Source organism: Cyprinus carpio, chromosome A22 (genome assembly GCF_018340385.1).
Source record: "Cyprinus carpio isolate SPL01 chromosome A22, ASM1834038v1, whole genome shotgun sequence".
Lineage (NCBI taxonomy): Eukaryota > Metazoa > Chordata > Actinopteri > Cypriniformes > Cyprinidae > Cyprinus > Cyprinus carpio.
In genome coordinates this window covers 6,090,275-6,117,567 of record NC_056593.1, presented here as the reverse complement: position 1 = coordinate 6,117,567, position 27,293 = coordinate 6,090,275, and the positions used below count along the sequence as shown (strand labels likewise).

General features: G+C 35.8%; 1 protein-coding gene across 1 annotated transcript; it reads left to right on the top strand.

Annotated features, from left to right (window-relative positions):
* Window positions 1–26,820, top strand: LOC109067398 (parathyroid hormone 2 receptor). The gene is made up of 12 exons (XM_042712392.1): window positions 1–623; window positions 9,967–10,077; window positions 10,164–10,279; window positions 10,528–10,625; window positions 11,834–12,017; window positions 14,404–14,557; window positions 15,956–16,016; window positions 16,152–16,218; window positions 18,731–18,825; window positions 24,383–24,521; window positions 25,549–25,590; window positions 25,745–26,820. The coding sequence occupies exons 1-12, from the start codon at window positions 419–421 to the stop codon at window positions 25,991–25,993; spliced, it is 1,521 nt and encodes a 506-aa protein (XP_042568326.1). The 5' UTR covers window positions 1–418; the 3' UTR covers window positions 25,994–26,820.
* Window positions 26,821–27,293: the final 473 nt, after the last annotated feature.

The following is a 27,293-nucleotide window of genomic DNA, read 5'->3' as shown; positions in this document are numbered from 1 at the left end:
ATTCTCTTTTCACCTAATGTTTGTATTTAAATCTGAAGCCCAACAACACTTGAACGTAGACTTAATAACTCTTGACATATCTAAATGTTTAGCTTCCTATCAGGTTCACTGTGAAAACTAAAAAATAAGTTTCTATCTTATTTAACTCTTAAAAACATTGTAAGGTCATGTGAAGTCAGATGTTTTGAATGGGGTTCATTTGGAAATATGACATAATTGTATTAAATATTGCAGAAATATTGGCATATTTCTAAATCTGAGGGCTGGATTGCTGGATGTAGTGTAGTTTTGTTTGACAAATGACAAAACTATGGTTTTTATTGTAACTGCAAGCAAACATGCAAATCTCTTTTGATGGTTTTCATGTTTTTCCAATTAACAATGAAGCTTGAAGGTCTGCTGGTGGCTTGAAATCTCCATGAAACCTCCAAATCATCTAACAGGATGGTTTCTAATCAAATCTAAATTAAGCGTGTCAAGCTGTCAGACAATCAGTGACTCTGTATTTGTCTCCGGGCAGCATGTGGACCCTGAAGTGGGATTAACAGCTCAGGAACAAGTTCTCCTGCTGTACGACATCAAACTTCAGTGCCTTCAGAACATCTCCGAACACAATCCTGCCGGTAAGACCTCACCTGTGGATTCTGTTTGGTCCTCTGACCCTTTTCCCCTCTATTGTGATGTTCAGTGGAGCCCGAGAGGACAGATCATCTGCATAACTGATAGAAATATGGGGGGATCGAGATGAAAGTCACTCACACTAAAACACATTTATGTCATTAGTTCATTAGTTTAAAAGCCTTTTACATGTGAATTCACATCTGACGCATAATCCGCGGAACAAAAAGAAACATCATAAACTACTTATATCAAAATCCTCCAAAAAACAGACACCAAAGATACCCAATAAACTTAAGAACCTAAGATATCTCACATCTTTGGTTGGTTCATGAATCATGTGGTTTCTGAGCTTGAATGTCTTTTGTTCCTGTCCAAGTGTCTTTGGTCTCTCTGCTTTGTGGATTTATTTAGACACTGAATTACCTTACAGTCACGTAATGTCAATATCTGCCCACTCATATAAGCATCTCAGCATATACAGTGGGGTCCACATGATGGCACTAATGAAAATGTGTCTGCTTTGCATTTAATTTGATGCAGGATATTGATCTCGGCTGTGATGGATTTGCCGCTTTTCAAGTTGGCGTTGTTTAATTATAACAACACCTGCAGGCTCCATTCTGTTTGATCCAATTCTATAGGTTCAATTATTTATTTATTTATTTTTACAGACATTAAAGTGACAGTTTTCCATCTTAAATGCAAGCTGGGTGTATGTTGTTAAAAAGCTGGATTGGTAACCATAAGGTTGTGGGTTTGAATCCCAAGAGGAGCAAGAATTCAGTGATTTAAGATTTACTTAATTTTCTTAAAATTTTTCACTCAGAAGTTGCTATGAGTTCATAAATCATTATCATTGAATTAAACATGACATTTTGAAGAAAAAAGACTGAAGTAGGATTTTCTTGTAAAATCTACTCCAATAATAAAGGCTGCAAATATACTGAAACTTTTGAAGTGCAATTCCTTTCGGATGTGCCACAGCAAAAATACTCCACTTATGTACATCCAATCCAGTCCTTCTGAACTCTGAAGGGAGTTCGTGATGTCACAGATTAATGGTGTAGTGCGGCTTGTGAGTCACCCTGCTGTTTACAGAAGCTGACGCACATTTATTGTTTTTGTTCCAATTGTCCTGTTATTTCTCCTTCCTCATTTACACGTGTTGGTTCTAGCATTAACCGTGTGTAAGCTGATTGTGCGACCAGGTATATAAAGTTAAGATTGCGAGAGGTTCCTGGTTACCTGCGTAATTCTGAATTAGGATACTGAGGAAGGTTTAATTTAAGAACTTGAAGATGATTCAAGCCCATGTGAATCATCACAGAAACAAGAAACAGAAACAGTTTATCCAACAAAATGTTCTTATCAGCTAAAAATCTGGCACATGACAGTGTAATATCCAGCACAGATGAATATTTTCAAATCCAACAAGCACAAATGGCGTTTTAACAGATTTTGCTTGATAAAGTATTTTTTCCCAAATCTTTAAGAAAACTATTTTTCAAAAAAACAGTTTGACTTCTATGTTCTCGCACACTATGAGCGGATTCTTTGTCCATTTACAAAATCCAGCAAGTTCCTGATCTGCATAGAATGTTGTAGCGCATAGCATCACAAATCAATTTTACTAAAAATGCAGACAAGCGATACCAAACTGAACAGACACAGTGAAGCTGGAATATTAACGAGGAGGTTCTCGCTGCAGCCTGCGGTGGACATCCAACCCGTCCCACATCCAAGTGTGACGTCACAGACTACGCCCATGTCAAAATACGTCACATTCTCAATCATTTTGAAACAGGAAGAAGCATCAATAAGAAGATAATTTGTATTGTTTGCCAACCGCTAAAAAAAGAAGTGTTGTTTGCCGTGTCGGTAAAGTAAAAAAAAATAATCTCAACTTCACACAAAAACTTGACAACTTTAAGAACGTGTCCGTCATTTGTGTGCATGTGCATAAACAACAGTATTTTTAATTTCAACTTCACACAGGCACGTTATTGCTAGCAACAAATATACACATATATGTATATGTGTGTTGGGTGTGTGTGTGTGTGTGTTTGGGGGTGGGGGGTGAGATGAGTGTTTTTATGTTGGGGTGGTCTATCTATCCACACATGTATGTATATATGTATGTATGTATTCGTGGCATGCATGCGTACACAACATACACACACAAATACATACATATATACATACATACATGTTTAGATAGATAGAGAGACAGCATAGATAGATAGAAGGCACAAGTCTTACAACATAAAATCAATTATGAATCAATGTGTAATATTTTTTTATACCCTTCCCCCCCCCACACATAACACTCATCTTACCCACTCAGACACACACACTTCATCCCTCTTACACATATGTACTTACCTGTCCCCCCCCACCACCAACCCACCACACACACCACACACACAACACAAAACACTCACATTAAAATACATAACTTTTTAATGATATACTCGGATCAGAGTAACCATGCACAGTAACTTGGTTGGGCAAACCGCATCATTTCATTATGTCTTGCTGGAATAACTCTGTGTATGTCACAAATTATCTTTGTATTCTTCTATATTAAACCAAAAGATCACATAATGTTTGTTTGTCATGTTTTACAGCATTCTACCACATTTTCAGTCCAAGCCTGATGCAGGGCAGTTCTCCCTCCCTGGTTAAGGGGGTCCCTGCTGCAGTTTCAGTACCAGTAAAGAAAATTACTTGTTACAGTTCACTTGAAGGACCACATAAGCCATGCAGTGGTGCATGGAGGTATGGTGAGAGCATTTCTTTAGATAGTGATTGATTTTTTTTGTGGTTTAAAATCATAAATATGTTTATGTAGAATGATGAGGTAAATAATTTTTAGTGGACACATATACCCCCAACACGTATGTATTCTCTCTATTTTTAACAGGAGCGCCAGAGGACATAAAAGTGGAAGTTTGTAAGGGGGACATTGGTCCAGCGTGGTACAGAGTCATCGTGGGTTATTCTGGGGGAGGTGACAGGGCCTGCCGTTCTCCAGATGGACAGTAAAAATCAACAGAATGCCATCAAAGACTACCTGGAGGGAGGAATCGGAGGATATATTGAAGCAAGGAATCTCTCTGTGTAGTCTATGTATGTATGTGTGTGTACTGCATGTCAAGAACTGTTTTATCTGATCATTCAGCTGTTCATTCAGCTGCTCAGACTTTATAATATTTGGAGCATATCTTTTGTTAAACACAACCAGTCAAGTTTTTGAACAGTGAGATTTTTTTATGTTTTTAAAGAAATATCTTCTGCTCACCAAGCCTGCATTTTTTATTTAATCCGAAGTACAGCAAAAACAGTCCAATTTTAAAATATTTTGTATAATATTTTGCTTTTAATATTTTTGGCTATTTAAAATAACAATTTTATAAAATAACAATTCTATTAAAATGAAATTTATTCCTGTGATTTCAAAGGTGACTTACTCCAGTCACATGATCCTTCATTCTAATATGCGATTTGATGCTCAAAAAACATTTTATTATTATTATGTTTAATACACTGAAGACGGGAGTAATGATGCAGAAAAATTCAGCTTTGTATCACAGGAATAAACTGCATTTTAAAATACATTCAAATAGAAAGCAGTTCTTTTAAATTGTAAAAATATTTTTCCATTACTGTGTTTGGTTGTGTGTTTTGGATCAAATAAATCCTGGCTTGGTGAGCAGAAGAGACTTTAAAAAATAATCCAAAATCTTACTGTCTCAAAAAACTGGTGGTGTATATTATTATTATTATTATTTTTTATTTATTTTTTTTGTAAAATTGTACATGTAATTATTTATATAAAATAATAAATATAAAAATTACCCAATGAAACAATGGATGCCTTTTTTGTCATTTATCTTTAAGTATGTGGAGGGACCTGGACATGTTTCATATCAAGTTGTGATGAACAAGGCCTGAAGGTCAATGTCATGTTACTTATATAATCTATCAATGCAATATTTAATCCAGCCTAAGTATGTGTAGCCTACTGCATATGGGGAACTGTTGATTCAATCATTCAAATGTTAACACTTTATGATAATGGGAATAAATCTTTAGAAAATTAAATGACAATTATTACAATACCAACTTTTACAATAAATTTGCATACTTTTACAAATACCAAAATCTAACTGTCCCCTTTAAATTTGATGCATTTCAATTTTGCCTTGGGTAGGTCAAAATCTTTTTTTAATAAAGTGAATTTATCTCATTACATAAATGAACAAGGTAAGGTTTAAAAGTTTTAATTGACAATAAGCCTACTTTAATCAACCATAAGCGTTTTAGGAGCTGTTATGATGACAAAATCAGCTCCTATTAAATATATATTAGATTTAAGTTGTGCCATTTTAGCCTAGACATCCTTTTACAAAAATAAGAAAACATGTATTAGTAAAACGAAGGACAATAATATTATTTGTTTTAGACCCCATTAACTTCCATAAATTGTTTCAACATACTTCCGGGTTTCCAGGTACGGGGATGGGGAAATCACATGAGGAGACGTATTTGATATGGGCGTGGCTTTCGTTTACGTCACACTTGGATGTGGGTGGGGTTGTGTCTGGGATGGGCGTGACTTCTGACGTCACACTTGGATGTGGGCGGGGTTGCATGTCACCAAACTGAACAGACACAAATCAACTAGAAAGAGTTACTAAAAATGCAGACAAGCGATACCAAACTGAACAGACACAGTGCAGCTGGAATATTAACCACCTTTTACAACACAGAAGTAAGTTAGAGTAAATATTTTCTTTGAATATTTGAGACTTCCAATTCATTGGTTTATAACTAAGAATAACAAAGTGCAGAAAACGGTAAAATTATTTGCACCATATCAAAACCAGTGTGTCTATGATTATGACATTGATTTGAAATAACATGATAACAGTTTGCAATATCAAGCTATCAAGCAGCATAGCGGGCTGTTTTTGTACAGATAAAATAACTGGAAGCAAATGACACTGGAAGCCTCGCACATTTGCATCCGCTATTACTGTACGTTAAAAATGAGGTGGATAAGTGCTCTTGAAACTATGCTCAGTTAATCATATTCAAGGACCAGATTGCATAAACCATATATCTATCACATGGACGCCAATTGTAGGCCATTTTATTTCCTAACCCAATTATAAAGCTCCCACCAGATGTTATACATTTTTAAATCTCCAACCTACTGTAAAATTGCTTGTCTAAGGTTAATATTTCCAGTCATTTTCTTTTCATTTGGACATTTGTGCTGCTCTTCAAAGGCACGGTAAAAATAAAGGCTATACAAAAAACCTCTCCTTTGTTTGACAACATTTGCTAATATTGGTTATTAGAGTTAATTAGAGTGTAGCCATTGTCATTTGCATGAAGTTGTCAAACGCTGAAATTTCATTTGTCATGGCAACTCTCAGAACATTCTCAGAATGTTCAAGATACTCTAAATATAATTGATATTACAGTTCTGTTTGTTTTATACATAGAGCTGAATTAAGGCTAGTTAGGACATTTTCCCAGTCAACTAATTGGCAAAAAGTGACCCAATTTACCCAAATTCACCCTATGTATATGCATATGTATATATATATATATATATACAGATGCACCCCAATAAATTAGAATGTCGTGGAAAAGTTCATTTATTTCAGTAATTCAACTCAAATTGGGAAATTTGTGTTTTAAATGCACACAGACTGAAGTAGCTTAAGTCTTTGGTTCTTTTAATTGTGATGATTTTGGCTCACATCTCAACAAATTAGAATATGGTGACATGCCGATCATCTTAACAACTCAAAACACCTGCAAAGGTTTCATGAGGCTTCAAAACGCTCTCTCAGTTTGGTTCACTAGGCTACACAATCATGGGGAAGACTGCTGATCTGACAGCTGTCCAGAAGACAATCATTGACACCCTTCACAAGGAGGGTAAGCCACAAACATGTATTGCCAAAGAAACTGGCTGTTCACAGAGTGCTGTATCCAAGCATGTTAACAGAAATTGGAATAAGTGGAAGGAAAAAGTGTGGAAGAAAAAGATGCACGACCAACGGAGAGAACCGCAGCCTTATGAGGATTGTCAAGCAAAATCGATTCAAAAATTGGAGTGAACTTCACAAGGAATGGACTGAGGCTGGGGTCAAGGCATCAAGAGCCACCACACACAGACGTGTGAAGGAATTTGGCTACAGTTGTTGTATTTCTCTTGGTAAGCCACTCCTGAGGTGTCTTACCTGGGCTAAGGAGAAGAAGAACTGGACTGTTGCCCAGTGGTCCAAAGTCCTCTTTTCAGATGAGAGCAAGTTTTGAATTTCATTGGGAAACCAAGGTCCTAGAGTCTGGAGGAAGGGTGGAGAAGCACATAGCCCAAGTTGCTTGAAGTCAGTGTTAAGTTTCCACAATCTGTGATGATTTGGGGTGCAATGTCATCTGCTGGTGTTGGTCCATTGTGTTTTTTGAAAACCAAAGTCACTACACCCGTTTACCAAGAAATTTTGGAGCACTTCATGCTTCCTTCTGCTGACCAGCTTTTTGAAGATGCTGAATTCATTTTCCAGCAGGATTTGGCACCTGCCCACACTGCCAAAAGGATCAAAAGTTGGTTAAAAGACCATAGTGTTGGTGTGCTTGACTGGTCAGCAAACTCACCAGACCTGAGCCCCAAAGAGAATCTATGGAGTATTGTCAAGAGGAAAATTAGAAAAAAGAGACCAAAAAATGCAGATGAGCTGAAGGCCACTGTCAAAGAAACCTGGGCTTCCATACCACCTCAGCAGTGCCACAAACTGATCACCTCCATGCCACGCCGAATCGAGGCAGTAATTAAAGCAAAAGGAGCCCCTACCAAGTATTGAGTACATGAACAGTAAATTAATATACTTTCCAGAAGGCCAACAATTCACTAAAAATGTTTTTTTATTTTTTATTGGTCTTACGAAGTATTCTAATTTGTTGAGATTGAGTTGGTGAATTGGTGGGTTTTTGTTAAATGTGAGCCAAAATCATCACAATTAAAAGAACGAAAGACTTAAACTACTTCAGTCTGTGTGCATTGAATTTATTTAATACACGAGTTTCACAATTTGAGTTGAATTACTGAAATAAATGTACTTTTCCACGACATTCGAATTTATTGAGATGCACCTGTATATGTATGTATGTATGTATAAAAAAAGAAAAAATTCTCCATCATATTGAAAATGGTTTGTTTATTAAGTCAGGACCTAAAAATCAATGAATGTTCAACTGTGAAAGACAACATGGTGACATCTCCACCCGATGACCGTTGGAATCTACAAATAGATATACTGCACAGACAAAGTTTGTTGATGCTCTTTCTTTCACCCGTCATCAGCAAACCACCAGGTTGAATTGAGCTGCGCTGATTCATTCACTCTGAATAAAGTTTCCAAATAGCATCCTGTACTTTTAGCAATGCGGACCCTGTCCTCTCCATTCAAGGAACTGACCGGTTGGTGTGGTGTTTTCATACAGAGACTCTGCCCTTTTCACACATCGATCTGCGGGGGTTTATTCAATGGTTGATGGAATACTTGCACTTAGAATGAAGACTTACAAAGGCGCCGAATCAATGAGCCGTGAGGAAGATAAACTGTTCATGTCGCCATGGGCTTTGAGGATATTCCTTTCATGTTCACTTTGCAAGAAAACAAATAGTAACATGATATGTTTGATTATAATCTAAAAATGCAGAGAAAAATAAATCGTTTGATTAATAATGCATCTTTTGTATTGGAGCTTAGTTAGTTGTCATGTTGGAAAATGTGTGAAAATTGCTGAGGCAAATAGAGCTTTTATGCTTCGATGAAAGCATTGATGTCACAATTATAAAGTCTGAGAACATGAGATGTCAAATCTCACTTAAGATGACCCTGTTACCGTCTGTTACTAAAGAAACTATAATTACATTAGACGTTCCCCAATGGACTCTTAACAGCTTTAATTAGGTTCATTTTTGAATGAGAAATGGACCAGCAATGAAACATACAGAATGAATTTCTTCTGTTCGTGATATGATCCACAGTGTCATCTAGAATAGGGCAAGATGTACAGATTACAGATACGATTAAAATTCAAATGCTTTTGTAAGGGCAGTAGTCTTTTTTTAAGTTTAATTAAGTTTTTCAATTTTGGGGTTGATTCCAATAAATCATACACCATCTTGAAGTTTTTTTTAATGGAGATTTTGAAAATAAAAATAACTAATTTTTGAAAATGTGTTCATTTATGAATAATATAGCATAGCGCACAGCATACAGCGCTATGGAGTTCAGATCATTACTCCTGGAAGAAGTTGATGAAATTATGTTATATGATGATTGTTGATAAATCTGAGCTGATATTGTTGAGATATTTCCGAGAAGCATGTGTGGTATCTGAGACTTAAGAAGGTTAAGAAGGCAATATACATGTGTATTAGTGCTGTCAAAAGATTAATCACTATTAATTGCATTCAAAATAAAAGTTTTTGCTTACAAAATATATATATTTTTTACAACACTTATCATCATTATGTATATATAAAAAAAACAAACATCAATCATGTATGTATGTATTTTTTTAATATTTATATATATGATATAAAAAAAAAAAAAAAAAAAAAATATTCAAGAATAATTTATATTATATATACATATTAATATTTTATATATGAACAAAACATTTTTCTTAAATATATACACGCATGTGCGTGTATTTCTATATATATAATAAAGATACACAGTACAAACACATTTTTATGTAAACAAAAACTTTTGTTTGCATCTTCTCTAGCTTGCTTGTTAATCTACACTGTAAAAAAAAAAATACTAAATTTCTTATCAACATACACCATAAAAAAAAAAATCCTAAATTTGGTTGCTAATGTAGTTGTCTAATGAACTTAACACTGTATTGTATGAATATTTTGGCTCTTACAATAATAAAGGCATCTGCTATTCATAAATGTAATTCTTATTATTATACTTATTTTATTATTTGGCAGTGGAAATTGGTACACAGTACAAACACATTAATGGAACCATTAATGAAATGGAGAACCACAATATAACAGAATGGAACCATTAATGAAATGGAGTTGTTCAAGGGAATTGGAGCCAGAACCAGAATATAGCAGCAGAAAATGTTTGCCAAAAAATTGCTCTCTTTTTAGTTTCACTGCTAGGAGAAACAACAACACAGGCTTGAGATGTTAAAGCAGTTTCATTTGTGATTTTCTTCCGACAGGAATCTTAACTTTCAGACTCACAGATTGCATTTCCATAAAGTGTGTTTGTGGTTTACATGTTTTGTACACAGATGAGGTCTGTTCTCCAGGATGGGACGGATTGGTTTGCTGGCCTCGAGGTTCCCCAGGAACAGTCACCAAAGTGTCATGTCCCAGCTATGTGTACGACTTCAACCACAACGGTACTTGCAAAACTTATTTGATCAAATTTTACCAGTTTCTTTACAACAGCGTCTAGTCAAATTGTTCTGTTTCTTCGTTTTCTTAGGATTTGTATACCGTCAGTGCGACTTGAATGGGTCGTGGGTATCGGTGGAGAACAGAACTTGGGTCAATTACTCAGACTGTCTGCGCTTCTTGGCTCCAGGCATTGAAAAAGGCAAAGTAAGTCCAATTAAAACAGCTGGAAGAGTTTGAGGTGTCTTATTGACAAGTTTCGAAATCATTCAAGAGTTACTTTTTGATAACAACGGGCCAGTGAGTTGTAGTTGGGTTGGTGTCTTCAAATGCAAAGTCTTAAGCTGCTAATATAGATTCAAATGCCACTGGTTTATTAAGTGAAAAGTTTTTGGAAACGTTTAGGATGTCGAGTTGCATTCGTTGATATGACTCAAGTGTTGTTGTGTTTCCAGAGGGACTTTTTTGAGCGGCTGCACATCATGTACACAGTTGGCTATGCTGTGTCCTTCAGCTCGCTGCTGGTCGCCATTTTCATCATTGGATACTTTCGGTAATTGAACATCAGTTCCCAGCAGATTTTGTTCCCACACAACAAGTTAAAGAAACACTAATAATTCCATGTATTCATTATGAAGTTGTACGGCAAGCAAACATTGAACTTGTTCTGCACAAGTGGCTGCTGTTGAGGGATTCAGGCAGGATAATTCAGACAGTCTTAGGTGTTCATCTTTAAAGACCTTCAGACATTAAATTAGCTGAAGAGTTCCCCAGTGAGTTTCTGCTGTAACTGAACGACATGTACTTTGCTTTAACTAATTGTTAAGGATGTTATTGGGTCCACATTTATGCATATTTTTTATGAGTTATTTTTAACAAATGTAGCAAAACTAATACCACAAAAATAATAATAATAATTACTTGAGATTAAATAAACATTAACGGAAATAAAATAAAATATATATAAAAATATTCAGCTAGTTGACAAGGCAACATTTCTCACCAAAATCAGAATATAAACAGAATAACTAACAGAACTAAATGTAAATAAACTAAAACTAAAAAGGAAAACTTGCAATTAAAAATACAAAGATACACAACAAAAAATTATCCAAAATCAGAATATTAACAGTGTAACTATAATAGTATATTAATGATAATAAAATAACGTTAATATGAATGTCAACTCAAAACGGTCTTAAAAACTTTTTTTTACCATAGTTGTTCTTTATTTCTGTTACTGTTCAAATGTCATTTATGTATATTATATTATTTTATTGTTATAGACCTTTTTAGTCCCAGACTTCAATCTTTAAAATGAACATTCATCATAAAATAATTAATTATTAAATTGATAATATAAACAGAGTGAAATAAACATAAAATATTTCAATATTTTTTTGCAAATAATTTATTTTAATTAAAAAAAAAAAAATCCATAATTTATTTGTTTGTTTATGCATGTATGTATTTTGTTTATTTAGATTCCCAAGAAGACAACTATGTCAATTAAGAGTTTGAGATGAAATATGAGATATGTCAGTTGTGAACAGAACATCTTTATTGGATATTAGTCTTAGCAAGACAAAAAAATTACCTTTTTATTCCATAAATATTCAAAATTAAATTTCCACAGCCATCACAGAAAGAATGGAAATTTGAAATGTGGCAGAAATGATTCATGCCGGTTTGAAAGGGATAAAGGACAAAATTGACATGATTCCTGTGAGTAGCTGAAATTTTCTCTCTTTTGTCTCCCAGGCGTCTCCACTGCACCAGAAACTACATCCACATGCACCTCTTTGTGTCTTTCATGCTGCGTGCGGTCAGCATCTTCGTCAAAGATAGAGTAGTGTACGCTAATGGTGTGCTACAGGAGTATGACACCATGCTAATGGACAACATCAGCACCGTCTCCATTTCCCCTCTGGACAAGACTCAGTATGTGAGTGCAGTGAATTAGCTACGTTGATAAACCTGGCCAGGTTTAATGATCTAGCCTATTATTTTCTTCTCAGCTCTAGTTTTGGCTAAAATGACTCTAATTACATTTAGTTAACTTAAATTAAGTTAACTTTTCTCTCCATTGATATGGGTTGAGTGTTCTTTGGTCATCAAAGATTCATTCATTCTTGCGCTGCACAGGCTTTAACAATAAATTGCAATGTTTGAAATGTATTAGAGACTACTGCATTGTGTTCAAGTGATTGAAATTGAATGTACATTTCTTTCCAATCTCTTTAAGATAAAGGTAGGGGGCTTTCGGGACTAATGCAGCAACATGAAGAGTGCAGCAAATGTGGATTTAATATTGCATTGGTGTATTTTACCATTCCTGTTGAGCTACTGGGAATGATGGGAAATTTATTTTTATTTGTATTTTTTTTTGTCCTACAATCCAGTCACCTCATGTTATGACTATATTAGCACTATTTTTCTGATGAACTTTGATATTTTTTTATCAACAGTACACAAATTCTAATTATTTGTATATGTAATTTATAATATATAAATTAAATTGTATGAGTTTTAACTTTTTTTTTCTTGGGAATAAAATAACTTAAAAATATTATTACATCATTAAAAAAATAATACACCCACAAAAAAAAAAAAGTTTTCATCAATAACCAACCACCACCTATTTTCCAAAAAAACAAAAGCTTTGTTCGTCTTCGGAACACAATTCAAGATATTTTGGATGAAAACCCCGGGAGGCCTGTGACTGTCCCATAGACTGCCAAGTAAATAACAGTGTCAAGGTCCAGAAAAGATATGAAAGTCATCGTCAGAATACTCCATCTGCCATTAGATGTGAAATCTGGGTTATTTTAAGTGACAGAAACACTTTTTGTAAGCAAAGAAAACAAAAATAACGACTTTATTCAACAATTCCTTTGTCAATGGTCTCCTCTGTGTCTCTCCATATCACCTTAATTATTGCTCTTCTGTATCATCCACGCCACAAGGATGCGCTGTTTATCTTTTCAAATCAAAGCTAAATACACGTAGAAAAACAGTGCATCCTTGTGGGGCGGATGATACAGAAGAGCATACGCAGCATACGGTGATATGGAGAGACGCAGAGGAGACTGTTGACAACGAAGCTTTTACGGGTTTGGAACGACATGGGGGTAAGTGATTAATGACAAAATTTTCATTTTGGGGTGGAGTATCCCTCTAATGTTTTAATGTGTAATTTTGTCATCTTATTTTCGGCAACAGTATGTTTTCATTAAAATAGTTTACCAATAATCACAATACTTGATTTTATGCTTTTGTTGTTGTTGATGAAATTAAAATACTTTTCACCAGTTAACATTCTTGCTAGTAATTTTGTTAGTGAAGTTAAAGTTTAAAGTGTGGCCACATTTACTGGTAGTCATTAAATTTTCATGGACAAAATCCAGTCATTTCGATAGGAATCCACACGATCAGGAATTTCATGTTAGGGCGAAAGATTTCCCGGCACAAATTTTGCAAGTCGTTGAAGTGAATTCTCCGTGTTGAATAACAGAAATCTGCTTCATACATTGCTACATTAACAATAATGTTTTCGCTAACATTATTTCGCTGAAATTTTGCTAATGTAGCCAGTCCTTAACAACAATAAATCATAGCGACTATATCAATGACCATGTCTGTTCACGTCAAAATTAAAAAAAAAACGGTGTGGTCAGGACTCAATATACTTTAGAAGCCTGTTTCCGCCACTGAACAAAAAATAAAATAGATAATTGCGACTTTTTATCTCAAAATTCTGAGATTTCTTTCTTTTTTTTCTCTGAATTGAGATATAAATTTGCAGTTGCAAGTTATAAAGTCAAAACTGTGAGATACAGTGTACAGTATATATTCACAATTGCAACTTATAAAGTCAGAATTGCAAGATATACACTCGCAATGGTAAGAAAATGTCAGAATTGTGAGTTTACATGTTTTCCTCTGAACTGGACTTTATAACTCGCAATTTCTAGTTCATATCTCACAATTATGTGACAATTGTTAGATTATATTACATAGTTCAGAGAAGATGTTCAGAATTGTGTGATAAAAAGTCTTTTATTTCTTTGTATTCAGTAGCAGAAACAAGATTCCATAATATACTGTACAATTATTTGTATTCCCAATGTTTTTCCTGCATGACCAGTGTTTCCCAAGAGTTTCGGACTGTTAAATACACCATTGTGGTGTAATTCATGCACATTCATTTTGTAAATACATTCATTGCAACCAAAGGGCTGCATGACAATGAATGGTTGTGCTGTGATTGGCTGAATGCTCACGGTTTGAGAATTCCGATTGGCTGAAGCCAGCGTTGTTTGTACTTTCAGGTTGGGTGCAAGATCACAGTCCTATTCTTCATTTATTTCCTGGCAACTAACTACTACTGGATCCTAGTGGAGGGCCTGTACCTTCACAGTCTCATTTTCATGGCGTTCTTCTCCGACTCCAAATATCTTTGGGGTTTCACCCTCATAGGATGGGGTAAGTGCATGTGTTAAGATCAATCAACACTTGATTTTGTTTTTAAACATTGTTTATTTTACCCTGCCCAGACGCAACCATACCAGTTTCACAGCTTGTTATGATAATTCTCATCTGAGGCTTGTGTTATAACTGCCTTCAAGTCTAATTGTTTTGGTGTCCTTTGAGGCAGCAACACTTACTTGAAGCCTTATTTATTCATACTTTATTTTTGATACATAATACTTGGCAGGCAAGCTAAACAGACACCTTTGAAGTGCAAGTACTTTTGGCAAGTTTCCCGCATTCTTAGATACTTTGTTAAAATCCGAACGACAAAAAAAAAGCCCAAACATGTTTATCCTACTTTAAACAGACCAACAATGACATAGAAGCAACAACTTCAAGGTCTCTGATAATGTGCATTACTTAAGCAACATATTGATCTTCTGAACATATTAATGTGTCATCATAATCAATAATGCATAATTAATGTTCCTGGCATCGATGCGTTTGCGGTAGAGTAACCATCTAATGAGGGATAAATTTTCATAATAAACAAATATCAAACAACATATCAAAAAAACACCGCTTTAACATTTTTAATAATTAATAATTACTCATTATTTACATTATAAATAAACATAAATCAATTGATACATATCATAAACAATTTCCCACTGGTACTTACTCTCAGCGTGATTTTTATAGCCAGATCATTAATATCTGAATGTTGAAGTGTAGTTCTCTCAATATTAAAATAATATCTCCATATAATGCGCAGTGGCAGCTGTAAATAAACCATCAGTATTTCCCTGCAAAGATTGTTTTTGTGATTAATAATAGCCTGTGATATAAGAGGCTGTTCACAAGGTATATATATTTATTTACAAGGTATATAATTATATATATTTTTCAGAATATGCCATATATTACATAAAATGTAATAATATGTAATTTCAGTTTTAATTATACATAATATATATATATATATATATATATATAATATATATATATATATATATATATATATATATTATGTATATGAATATTATTATTTAAAACTAATATGTGTGTGTAATTATGTTTTTTTTTAGAATAAGGCTGAAAAAACATTTAAGAATTTTATTAAAAAAAAAAAATAAAAAAATATTGAAAAAAAGAGAGATTGGAGTGGAACTGTTTTTGTGTGTGTGTGTCAACACAGAAACTATAGACTTTACATTTCATTTATGATCAGGAGGGTCAAGGAGACTTTTGGGAAGCTTTTGACTTGCCGGATCTCATCGGTTCAAAATCAAACAAATAGAAAATTGTGTTGTTCCGGTGAGTTTGTGGCAAGTGTCGGACATGCTTCTGTGCTTGTATGCTGCATTACAGTTGATAAATCTTGTCATTTTCTAATTTGTGTGACTGCAGGTGTTCCCGCTCTCTTTGTATCAACCTGGGCTGTCGTCAGGGCAACGCTGATGGATGTAAGGTGAGTTTCCCGTACGTGATCCAGATTCTCAGTAAGGGAAAAAAGTTGTACATTTATACATAGAGACAGACACACACAAGCTGTTCTATATATAAAATGTAATATAAGATTTCTTAAGATGTCTTTCTCCCTAAGGTGTTGGGAGTTGAGCGCTGGCAATATTAAATGGATTTACCAAGTTCCGATACTGACAGCAATTGGGGTGAGTTGGTTGGCAGTTTACCAACAAACAGAAACTAAACTGTTAGACACACAGAGTGTTAATTATTAATATACCATAGTATTTATTAATATTTTGAATTTTGATTTAATATTTCTATATAGAATTTATTTGTTTTTATTTAATTTTTTAGTTATTTAGTATTTCAGCTTAGGCTTTTCATCTAATATTTATATTTGATTATTATTTTTTTAATAGTTTTAGTTTTAGTTAACAATAACATACGTTTCATGCATGGCATATATTGATTGATAGTTACTGGTAAACAATTAAGTTGAATGCTTGAGCTTGACGAATGCAGTCAACACTACAATTTACTTCCTGACATGCAAATGATGTCTCTCTCTAAGTGTAACAATTTTAAGGAATGTTCAATTTCGTGTATCTAAATATTAAGTTTTGGTCATTAAAATTTGTCAATATTGAAGGTGAATAGGGTTAGAATATTAGTAATAGATACGACAAAGAATTGCAAACTTCTTTTTTTTTCAAGTTTTCTGAAATTTTCTGTTGAAAAAAACTCTCTTTCATTTTGTTGAGATATCATAAAAAAATAAAATACAAAGTAAAAAAAAAAAATAACAGCTAAGTTTGGTGTTTCTAAGTGCTACTGAAGTGGGGAAAAATCATTTAGTGAAATCTGCCTTAAAAATATGCTTGAAATCTTAAAAGTTATTGTAAGAAAAAATATTTTTCTTCAATTTATGTGAAATGTATGTTAACTATCAGTCAACATTTGGCCCCAAACTAGCAATTAGCTAACTAACCTTATATTAAATGTACAACTCTTGTTACTTTGTTATGAATCGGTTTATATTATTTTGAACTGACTTGAGCTAAATAATGACACTATTGTTTTTTAATTGCCTCTACAACTGGGTTTCCATAATTGATTCAGCTGTTTTCCTGTTTATTACTGTGAAGCAGCTTTAAAAAACAAACTGTATTATATACAGCGCTATAGAAATAAAGGTGACTTGACTAGACTTGTCTTAACTTGACACTGGTCTTAAACAACACATTATTTAACTACAATAAAATGAGCAGATTTAGACAAATGAAAAAAATTAATTGATGGATAAAGTCGAGAACGTCAAGACTTCTGCGTTGGGACAAGCCAAAACAACCATTTTCAGGATGGTGGGATAGAAACATTTGAGAAGCTTAAAACTAACTACTCATTTTGGGTTAATTGTATGTCTAATATATCTAACAGTTCTCATTGCAAAACATGGGACTGGTCTCTCATGGGCCGCCAAATTGCACCGTATTGGTGGAAAGCAGCAATCAAAGCAGTTGTTAAGAGTTGCAGCTGTCTTCACATTAACCCCGTGCTCTGAACATGATACTCGCTGAAAGAGCTCGTCAAAGTCCCGTAATCCAGTGTGTCAAAGGGTCGATTTTGATAGCAGTGTGCTGTCGTTTGTTGACGTGCCGCGACTGAATGTGATTGACCAGTTAGCGTTTGCATGCATATATTTATCTGCTGGATCGGCAGACAGAGACATTATGCTGTTAATTATCAGCTTTGCCGAGCATAGCGCTTCCCATAGTAATGGAGCTCCCATTTCAAGAACATCTGGACCGTTGCACACCAGGAGAGCTGTAATTATGCGACAGAAATGCAAATGTTTTTCGTCCTTGCTGCCTGTCAGCAAAACATATAAATTAGGACTTAACACACATGGATGAATTTGCGCACAAGTGCTCAATTATAAGCAGAATGAAATGTGTATTTTTAAAAAAATTAGTTAAACTAGGGAACTTTTTGCACTTTTTCTTACTCACTAGTTTATTAAAATTGTCCAAAAAAAATAATTTTGTAATAACTTCTCACACATCATATTATATCTCAGAAAAAAAAATTTTAAAAACACTCTCTAATAAATAATTTTTTATTTATATTTTTTTTTTTTACCTACTAATGGTTATTTCATTAGCTGTCCCTAAATACACAATTAAATAATATTTTCACACTTTTTGCCCAATTTCACTAAAAAACAGCTTGACTGGAAAATGTCACAACAATAAAAATGTTTTTTTCACAAGGAATATTTACCTATTTGTTTTCTTCATCTAATTTTATCTCAGTAATTAAAAAAAAATACTGAAATTGTGTAATTATAGAAGGGAATGTCATAATTATTAATTGATGATTATTTTTAAACTGTCCATATTTTTAAAAACTAAAAAAAGCTAACAAAAAATAATAGTATTATGCAATTTTAATAATATAATATATATAAAATATATTTTTCAATATTTTTATTTTATATATTTATATAATGTATTTTTAAAAAGCTAAAAAATGCTAATATTTAATAGTAGTATTGTTTAATAAATACTATTTTTGACGATGGATATTATAAAAATATATATTTTAAAACATGTATTAATTTTTATTTTACATCATTATCGAATGTGTTTGACCCTTTAGTCAAACTAATGATGAAAACAGCATCATTTTAAATGAATCCCTTCTTCTTTTTTGCAGCTGAATTTTATTCTGTTCGTAAATATCGTTCGAGTTCTGGCCACGAAGATCCGAGAAACAAACGCGGGGCGCTACGACACGCGTAAACAGTACAGGTGAGTGCATGAAAGTATTGTTATGCTGGTACATGACCTCATATGAGGAGCTATACTGCATGATATTAGACTTGGGATTGTTTTTGACCAGTGACAAATTAAACACAAAAATCCAACACTTGCCGTTTCTGATGACTGATTCCACGAGCCCAGTAGAACATGTGTTACTTTATAATATATGAAACAGGTTCATAGCAGGCCGTGCTGTGACTGGATTCTGTTTGCCTGTGTTCTTGAGGTTGTTTTCGGCAAGATGGAGTGATTGGACATCATTGCTGAGACATCCAGGAGAGGACTGTAATTTCCCAGAGAGTGGGAAAGCTTTGAAAGGCTGAGTGAGAGAAATAGAGAGAGACTTTTAAAATGCTTTTATTTACAAACAGTTTTGTATATATATATATATATATATATATATATATATATATATAGGAGAGAGAGAGAGAGAGAGAGAGAGAGAGAGAGATAGATAGATAGATAGATAGATAGATAGATAGATAGATAGATAGATAGATAGATGCATATTATATAGACTGCCTGCTATATATATACACATACGCATAAAAATCAATTCCATTATCTCTCTCTTCACAGGGTTGACATAAAATACTTTCAGCACCCCGCAAAGAAAAAAGGAGTCAATGTCATTTATTAATTCATAGAATTTATACTCCAAAACCAATCCACTTTTTACCAAAGCTTTAAACATCTGTAAAGAATCAGTACCCCCATTAAGGAGTGTTTTATTATTTCTTGTCAGCCAAATTGCCATTTTAGCTTTAAAAAAATAAAAAAAATAAATACACTATATTTTTGTCCAAAGACTATTTGTAAAGACTAAACCAAATTTATGGCTCAACTCCTTTAATAGGTATATACTGTAATATATCGCAAATTATGTGTGAAAGTATTAGAGCTGCTGCTGAGTGTTTTAAACCTACAGGGGTTTGATAACCTCGAGAAATTTAATCCAGGCAATGAACGCCATTAAAGATGTTACGGATGAACGGACACAGTCGCATTTTACTCTTAATGAGAGTCGGACTTATGCTCTGAACTTGAAGTAATTAAGCAATTTCCATGTGATCTGAGCTCAGTGCAGGGCTCCTCTGCTTCTGTGACACTTTATTTGAGGATCTGAAAACAGCAGAATTGCTGCCAACTCAAAACTCAACTCTGCTTTTCTCATTTTCTGGGCTGTAATGTAATAATCAGCCTTTAGAGAGATGTTGAGTCTCACTCTCAGTGTCTCGCTCTCATTTCAATTTCAGTCTCTCAGCATCGAGACAGAGGCTGCTTTCCATCACTTTTGCCTGATGTGAAGTCTAAAACTGCAGTAAAACCATGATATTTAAGGTGTCCCATGTAAATACAGTGGTATATTTCAAAGGACTATAGTATAAAAATTACATTGTATGGTAAGTTTGAAAATAGGGATGGGAAAATGTGTTCTGGTTTTGGTGTCCACTACACTGTGTATGTGGGTGGTTGCTAAGGTGTTCTGAATGGTTTATAGTGTGTTCTGGTGGTTTTTATGGTGTTCTGAGTGGACGCTACAGTTTATGGTGTTCTTATTAGCTTCTACTGATTTCCTGATATTTTTTTCTGTATACTTAATGGATTCATATGAAATGATGCACATACTATTTTTTTGCTGAGTAGTAATTGGATTGTTGTAAGTGGATGCGGATGCTGTGGTGTTCTGAGTAGTTTTTGGGGTGTTGTGAGTGGATGCGGATGCTGTGGTGTTCTGAGTAATTAATTTTTTGTTCCGAGTGGATGCAGATGCTATGGTGTTCTGAGTAGTTTTTAGGGTGTTCCGAGTGGATGCAGATGCTATGGTGTCCTGAGTAGTTTTTGGGGTGTTGTGAGTGGATGCAGATGTTGTGGTGTTCTGAGTAATTATTGGGGTGTTCTGAGTGGATGCGGATGCTATGGTGTTCTGAGTAGTTTTTAGGGTGTTCTGAGTGGATGCAGATGCTATGGTGTCCTGAGTAGTTTTTGGGGTGTTGTGAGTGGATGCAGATGTTATGGTGTTCTTAGTAGTTTTTGGGGTGTTGTGAGTGGATGCGGATGCTGTGGTGTTCTGAGTAATTATTGGGGTGTTCTGAGTGGATGCGGATGCTATGGTGTTCTGAGTAGTTTTTGGGGTGTTGTGAGTGGATGCAGAAGATGCAATTTTGTTCTGAGTACTGTTATTTGGTGTGTTTTGAGTGGATGCGGATGCTATGGTGTTCTGGATAGTTTTTGGGGTGTTCTGAATGGATGCAGATGCTATGGTGTTCTGAGTAGTTTTTGGGGTGTTGTAAGTGGATGCGGATGCTGTGGTGTTCTGAGTAGTTTTTGGGGTGTTGTGAGTGGATGCGGATGCTATGGTGTTCTGAGTAGTTTTTGGGGTGTTGTGAGGGGATGCGGATGCTATGGTGTTCTGAGTAGTTTTTACGGTGTTTGGGAATGCTATGGTGTTCTGAGTAGTTTTTGGGGTGTTGTGAGTGGATGCAGATGCAATGTTGTTCTGAGTAGTTTTTGGGGTGTTGTGAGTGGATGCGGATGCTATGGTGTTCTGAGTAGTTTTTGGGGTGTTGTGAGTAGATGTGGATGCTATGGTGTACTGAGTAATTATTGGGGTGTTCTGAGTGGATGCGGATGCTATGGTGTTCTGAGTAGTTTTTGGGGTGTTGTGGGTGGATGCAGATGCAATGTTGTTCTGAGTAGTTTTTGGAGTGTTCTGAGTGGATGCTATGGTGTTCTGAGTGGTTTTTGGGGTGTTCTGAGTGGATGCTAGGTGAGAGTAGTTTTTGGGGTGTGTTGCTATGGTGTTCTGAGTAGTTTTTGGGGTGTTGTGAGGGGATGCGGATGCTATGGTGTTCTGAGTAGTTTTTGGGGTGTTCTGAGTGTATGCGGATGCTATGGTGTTCTGAGTAGTTTTGGGGGTGTTCTGAGTGGATGCTATGGTGTTCCGAGTAGTTTTTGGGGTGTTCTGAGTGGCTGCTATGGTGTTCCAGTAGTTTTTTTGGGGTGTTCTGAGTGAATGCGGATGCTATGGTGTTCTGAGTAGTTTTTGGGGTGTTCTGAGTGGATGCGGATGCTGTGGTGTTATGAGTAGTTTTTGGGGTGTTCTGAGTGGATGCGGATGCTATGGTGTTCTGAGTAGTTTTTGGGGTGTTCTGAGTGGATGCGGATGCTGTGGTGTTATGAGTAGTTTTTGGGGTGTTCTGAGTGGATGCTATAGTGTTCTGAGTAGTTTTTGGGGTGTTGTGGGTGGATGCGGATGCTATGGTGTTCTGAGTAGTTTTTGGGGTGTTCTGAGTGGATGCGGAGCTGTGGTGTTATGAGTAGTTTTTTGGGGTGTTTCTGAGTGGATGTGGATGCTATGGTGTTCTGAGTGGTTTTTGGGGTGTTCTGTGTGGATGCTATGGTGTTCTGAGTAGTTTTTGGGGTGTTCTGAGTGGCTGCTATGGTGTTCTGAGTAGTTTTTGGGGTGTTCTGAGTGGATGCGGATGCTATGGTGTTCTGAGTGGTTTTTGGGGTGTTCTGTGTGGATGCTATGGTGTTCTGAGTAGTTTTTGGGGTGTTCTGTGTGGATGCTATGGTGTTCTGAGTAGTTTTTGGGGTGTTCTGAGTGGCTGCTATGGTGTTCCAAGTAGTTTTTGGGGTGTTCTGAGTGGATGCGGATGCTATGGTGTTCTGAGTAGTTTTTGGGGTGTTCTGTGTGGATGCTATAGTGTTCTGAGTAGTTTTTGGGGTGTTGTGGGTGGATGCGGATGCTATGGTGTTCTGAGTAGTTTTTGGGGTGTTCTGAGTGGATGTGGATGCTGTGGTGTTATGAGTAGTTTTTGGGGTGTTCTGAGTGGATGCGGATGCTATGGTGTTCTGAGTGGTTTTTGGGGTGTTCTGTTGTTGAGGTGTTATGTGTTCTGAGTAGTTTTGGGGTGTTCTGAGTGGCTGCTATGGTGTTCTGAGTAGTTTTGGGGGTGTTCTGAGTGGATGTGGATGCTATGGTGTTCTGAGTAGTTTTTGGGGGGTTCTGTGTGGATGCTATGGTGTTCTGAGTAGTTTTTGGGGTGTTCTGTGTGGATACTATGGTGTTCTGAGTAGTTTTTTGGGGTGTTCTGAGTGGATGCGGATGCTGTGGGTGTTATGAGAGTTTTTGGGGGGTTTCTGAGTGGATGCTATAGTGTTCTGAGTAGTTTTTGGGGTGTTGTGGGTGGATGCGGATGCTATGGTGTTCTGAGTAGTTTTTGGGGTGTTCTGAGTGGATGCGGATGCTGTGGTGTTATGAGTAGTTTTTGGGGTGTTCTGAGTGGATGCGGATGCTATGGTGTTTTCTGAGTGGGTTTTTGGGGTGTTCTGAGTGGACGCTACAGTGTTCTGTGTGGTTTTTAGGGTGTTCTGAGTGGCTGCTATGGTTTTCTGGATAGTTTTTGGGGTGTTCTGAATGGATGCAGATGCTATGGTGTTCTGAGTAGTTTTTTGGGGGTGTTCTGTGGTGGATGCTATGGTGTTCTGAGTAGTTTTTTGGGGGTGTTCTGTGTGGATGCTATGGTGTTCTGAGTAGTTTTTGGGGTGTTCTGTGTGGATGCTATGGTGTTCTGAGTAGTTTTTGGGGTGTTTCTGTGTGGATGCTATAGTGTTGCTGAGTAGTTTTTGGGGTGTTGTGGGTGGATGCGGATGCTATGGTGTTCTGAGTAGTTTTTGGGGTGTACTGAGTGGATGCGGATGCTGTGGTGTTATGAGTAGTTTTTGGGGTGTTCTGAGTGGATGCGGATGCTATGGTGTTCTGAGTGGTTTTTGGGGTGTTCTGTGTGGATGCTATGGTGTTCTGAGTAGTTTTTGTGGTGTTCTGAGTGGATGTTATGGTGTTTTGAGTAGTTTTTGGGGTGTTCTGAGTGGATGCGGATGCTGTGGTGTTCTGAGTAGTTTTTGTGGTGTTCTGAGTGGATGTTATGGTGTTCTGAGTAGTTTTTGGGGTGTTCTGTGTGGATGCTTTGGTGTTCTGAGTAGTTTTTGGGGTGTTTTGAGTGGCTGCTATGGTGTTCTGAGTAGTTTTTAGGGTGTTCTGAGTGGATGCGGATGCTATGGTGTTCTGAGTAGTTTTTGGGGTGTTCTGTGTGGATGCTATGGTGTTCTGAGTAGTTTTTGGGGTGTTCTGTGTGGATACTATGGTGTTCTGAGTAGTTTTTGGGGTGTTCTGAGTGGATGCGGATGCTGTGGTGTTCTGAGTAGTTTTTGGGGTGTTCTGAGTGGATGCGGATGCTGTGGTGTTCTGAGTAGTTTTTGTGGTGTTCTGAGTGGATGCGGATGCTATGGTGTTCTGAGTAGTTTTTGGGGTGTTTAAAAGGATGCTATGGTGTTCTGCGTGGTTGTTTTGGGAGACTGCTAGGTGAAAAAAAAAAACATTGCTGATTGCTGTATTCTCAGCAAACCTTACAAAGTAGCCTGTTTGTAAGAGCCACGTGTTACTTATTTATTTATATAGATATGGATTTAATCATTGTGAATAAAGTGTGATATAATATTTAAATAGTTACAGACAGAAAATGTATCTGTGTGTGCACAGGAAGTTGGCTAAGTCCACGTTGGTTCTGGTTCTGGTTTTTGGTGTCCACTACATCGTGTTTGTGGGAATGCCGCACACGTTCACAGGTGTCGGCTGGGAGCTACGCATGTACTGTGAACTCTTCTTCAACTCATTCCAGGTGACTTACTGTTTCCCCTCTCAATAAATACTCACTAATGTGGTGTGAAAACGTTTAGTAAAATGATGTGTCCCTTTGCATTTTGGTTTAATTTGCTCTGCCGGCGTGATAAATAACTGTGCTTTCATTTTTCGGAAGCGTTTTGCAGCTTATCTGTAGACGATGGGAAATGAATAACAGCACACAGGGAATATGGGAGATAATAATAATAATAATAAAAAAAAACAATTTATGAAATAATTGAATAGATAAAAAAACTAAACTAAAATTAAAAGTTTGTGCTGAGGTGCATCGAAGCTTTTTGGTCTTTGGTTTTCTGTCTTTACTGTGAAATAAAACTTAAAATAAAATGAAAATTAATAATTGGTGCTGAGCTTCATCAGAAGCTTTTACTTTTGTTGGTTTTCAGTTAAAATAAATTCAATTAAATTTAAACAAATTAAAAATTGGTGCAGAGATGTATCAGAAGCTTTTCTTCTTTGCTTTTCTGTCTGTCCTGTGAAATAAAAGCTAAAATAAATTACAAAAAAATGAAAAGCTGATGCTGCGATGTCTTTCCTGTAAAGTTACTGTGAAATAAAAGCTTTAAATAAATAAAGTGAAATGTTAAAATAAATTTAAAGTTAAAATAAATTTAAATGAAATAAGTTTAATTAAAAAGTTTATGATGAGATCTATCAGAAGTATTTCCTGTAAAATAAAAGCCAACCAGATTAATATTTATACGTTTATAAGTATAAATATTACTAATATCACCATAATACTATATATATATGTATGTATGTATATATAATTTATTTATTTTTTTTAAATGGGAGGAAAATATAATAAATATATTTAATAATATATAAAACTGTCAAACCAGAAATTAAAGGTTTAAAAAAAAAAAGTACAGAAAAGAGCAAAATTAGTAATTAACAAGCTTGGCAAGAAACTTTTTCTCACTTGATATTATATTATATTGTGTGTGTTGTTGAGGTTTTCTATCCACTTTTCCTTCTCACCTGTGTTTGTCGCTCTCTTTCAGGGATTTTTTGTGTCCATTATCTACTGCTTCTGCAATGGAGAGGTAAGTGTGGGCGGAACAGCATTCATATTTCAAATACTGCCACTTCAGAAAAGCTCACATTCAAAGTGATTATTCATTTTCTCTCAACCTTTCAAAGGTTTTGTAGAAAGTCAGCGCACAACATTCATTTTTGCTCTTCATTGTTCTCTTCCAGGTCCAGACAGAAATCCGGAAGACCTGGCTCCGCTGGACACTTGCATTTGACTGGAAAGGTCCCGTCGTTTTGGCCAACTACCGCTATGGGACGGTCCTGAACAGCAGCGGCACCAACGTCCAGTCCCAGCTGACCTCGGTGACCCGCAGTTCCACCCTCCTCACCAGCAGGGTGTACCGCTGCGCCGCTCGGCCCAGCATCGGCTCGCTCGCTCACAGCTCGCAAATACACACCGCCCTGCCTGGTTAAGTCTTCAGCAACTCGGACCTCGAGAGCCTGCCGCCTTCCATTCCAGAAGAAATCGAAGAGGAGGCCAAACACATCGATGACATCACGCTCAAAGCCGTTAACCACATCACCATACGACAGGAAGCCCTCAGCATCTGTTTCGAAGAGAGCGGACAAAGCTCATCCCACACGGATTCTGATGATGTCAGATGTCATCCTGATGATGTCACCACTTCCGAAATCTCCAAGTGCACTGATAAAATATCGCTGAAGGATTCTTCATCGGTGAGGTACAACAGTTTGGATCAAGAGGACGAGGAAGTACTTTAAAATGCAGACTTTATTTAACGCAAATTGCCATTTGCAACCCGTTTTACTTCTGTAATGCAATGTATTTACAGTTGAAACAGGATGTTCGATTTTATTCTTTGGGAATTGATTGGAATGTAAAAATTTGGAGTTATATACCAGAATGGAGCTAAAATTGCTAAAATAGTGCCTATATAGCTGTTTGTTAGCATTATCAAATAATGCTATGTAATAAAGTGAAAACGGCATAAAAAGAAATTCACCTTGAAAGAAGAGTAAGTTTTAATCAAAGAATAAATAACATTTTTCTTTGTAATGACATGCACTGATTCACAATAAGACCGAAAGCATGTCTTAAAGGAATATTTTACCCAAAAATGAAAATTTGCTGCAAGTTTACTCACCATTCAGCCCATTCAAGATGTAGATGAGTTTGCTTCTTCATCAGATTTGGAGAAATTTAGCATTGCATCACTTGCCCACCAAAGGATCCTCTGCAGTGAATGGGTGCCGTCAGAATTAGAGTCCAAACAGCTGATAAAAACATCATAATAATCCACAAGTAATCCACATGACTACAGTCCATCAGTTAACGTCTTGTAAAGCAAAAAGCTGTCTGTAAGAAACAAATCCATGATGTTTTTAAATTAAAAAATATTATCCATAATATTGCTTTTTCCAGTGAAACTATTCCTTTAAGAAAAGTAAATGGGCTCCATTTTAACTTCATGCTGACTTGTAAAATTATCATGGAGTCTAACGAAGAGGCTGTACGTTTCGTATGAGGCATGAAAAAAATATTTGTTTGGGATCATCGGGTTTCTTTCATTTTAGGCCATGGAGAAAGATTTGTTTTGAAATTTGCACTCTTTTTTTGCTGGAAATTAGCGCCATCGCACTGCCGTATAAGATTGTTTACATCGTTAAGTTTGGTGAATAAAGTATGTGTAAATATTTCCTTCACCAAGTGTCAAGCTGTGTCATAATTTGCAATCAAATGATGTCGTTCTGT

What these genes read in the sequence shown, in the direction of transcription:
- LOC109067398 (XM_042712392.1), top strand. Translation starts at nt 419, where the DNA reads ATGAAACCTCCAAATCATCTAACAGGATGGTTTCTAATCAAATCTAAA. An exon ending in GTACGACTTCAACCACAACG is followed by an intron (nt 10,078 to 10,163) that starts GTACTTGCAAAA and finishes TCGTTTTCTTAG; the next exon opens with GATTTGTATACCGTCAGTGC. An exon ending in CAGGCATTGAAAAAGGCAAA is followed by an intron (nt 10,280 to 10,527) that starts GTAAGTCCAATT and finishes TTGTGTTTCCAG; the next exon opens with AGGGACTTTTTTGAGCGGCT.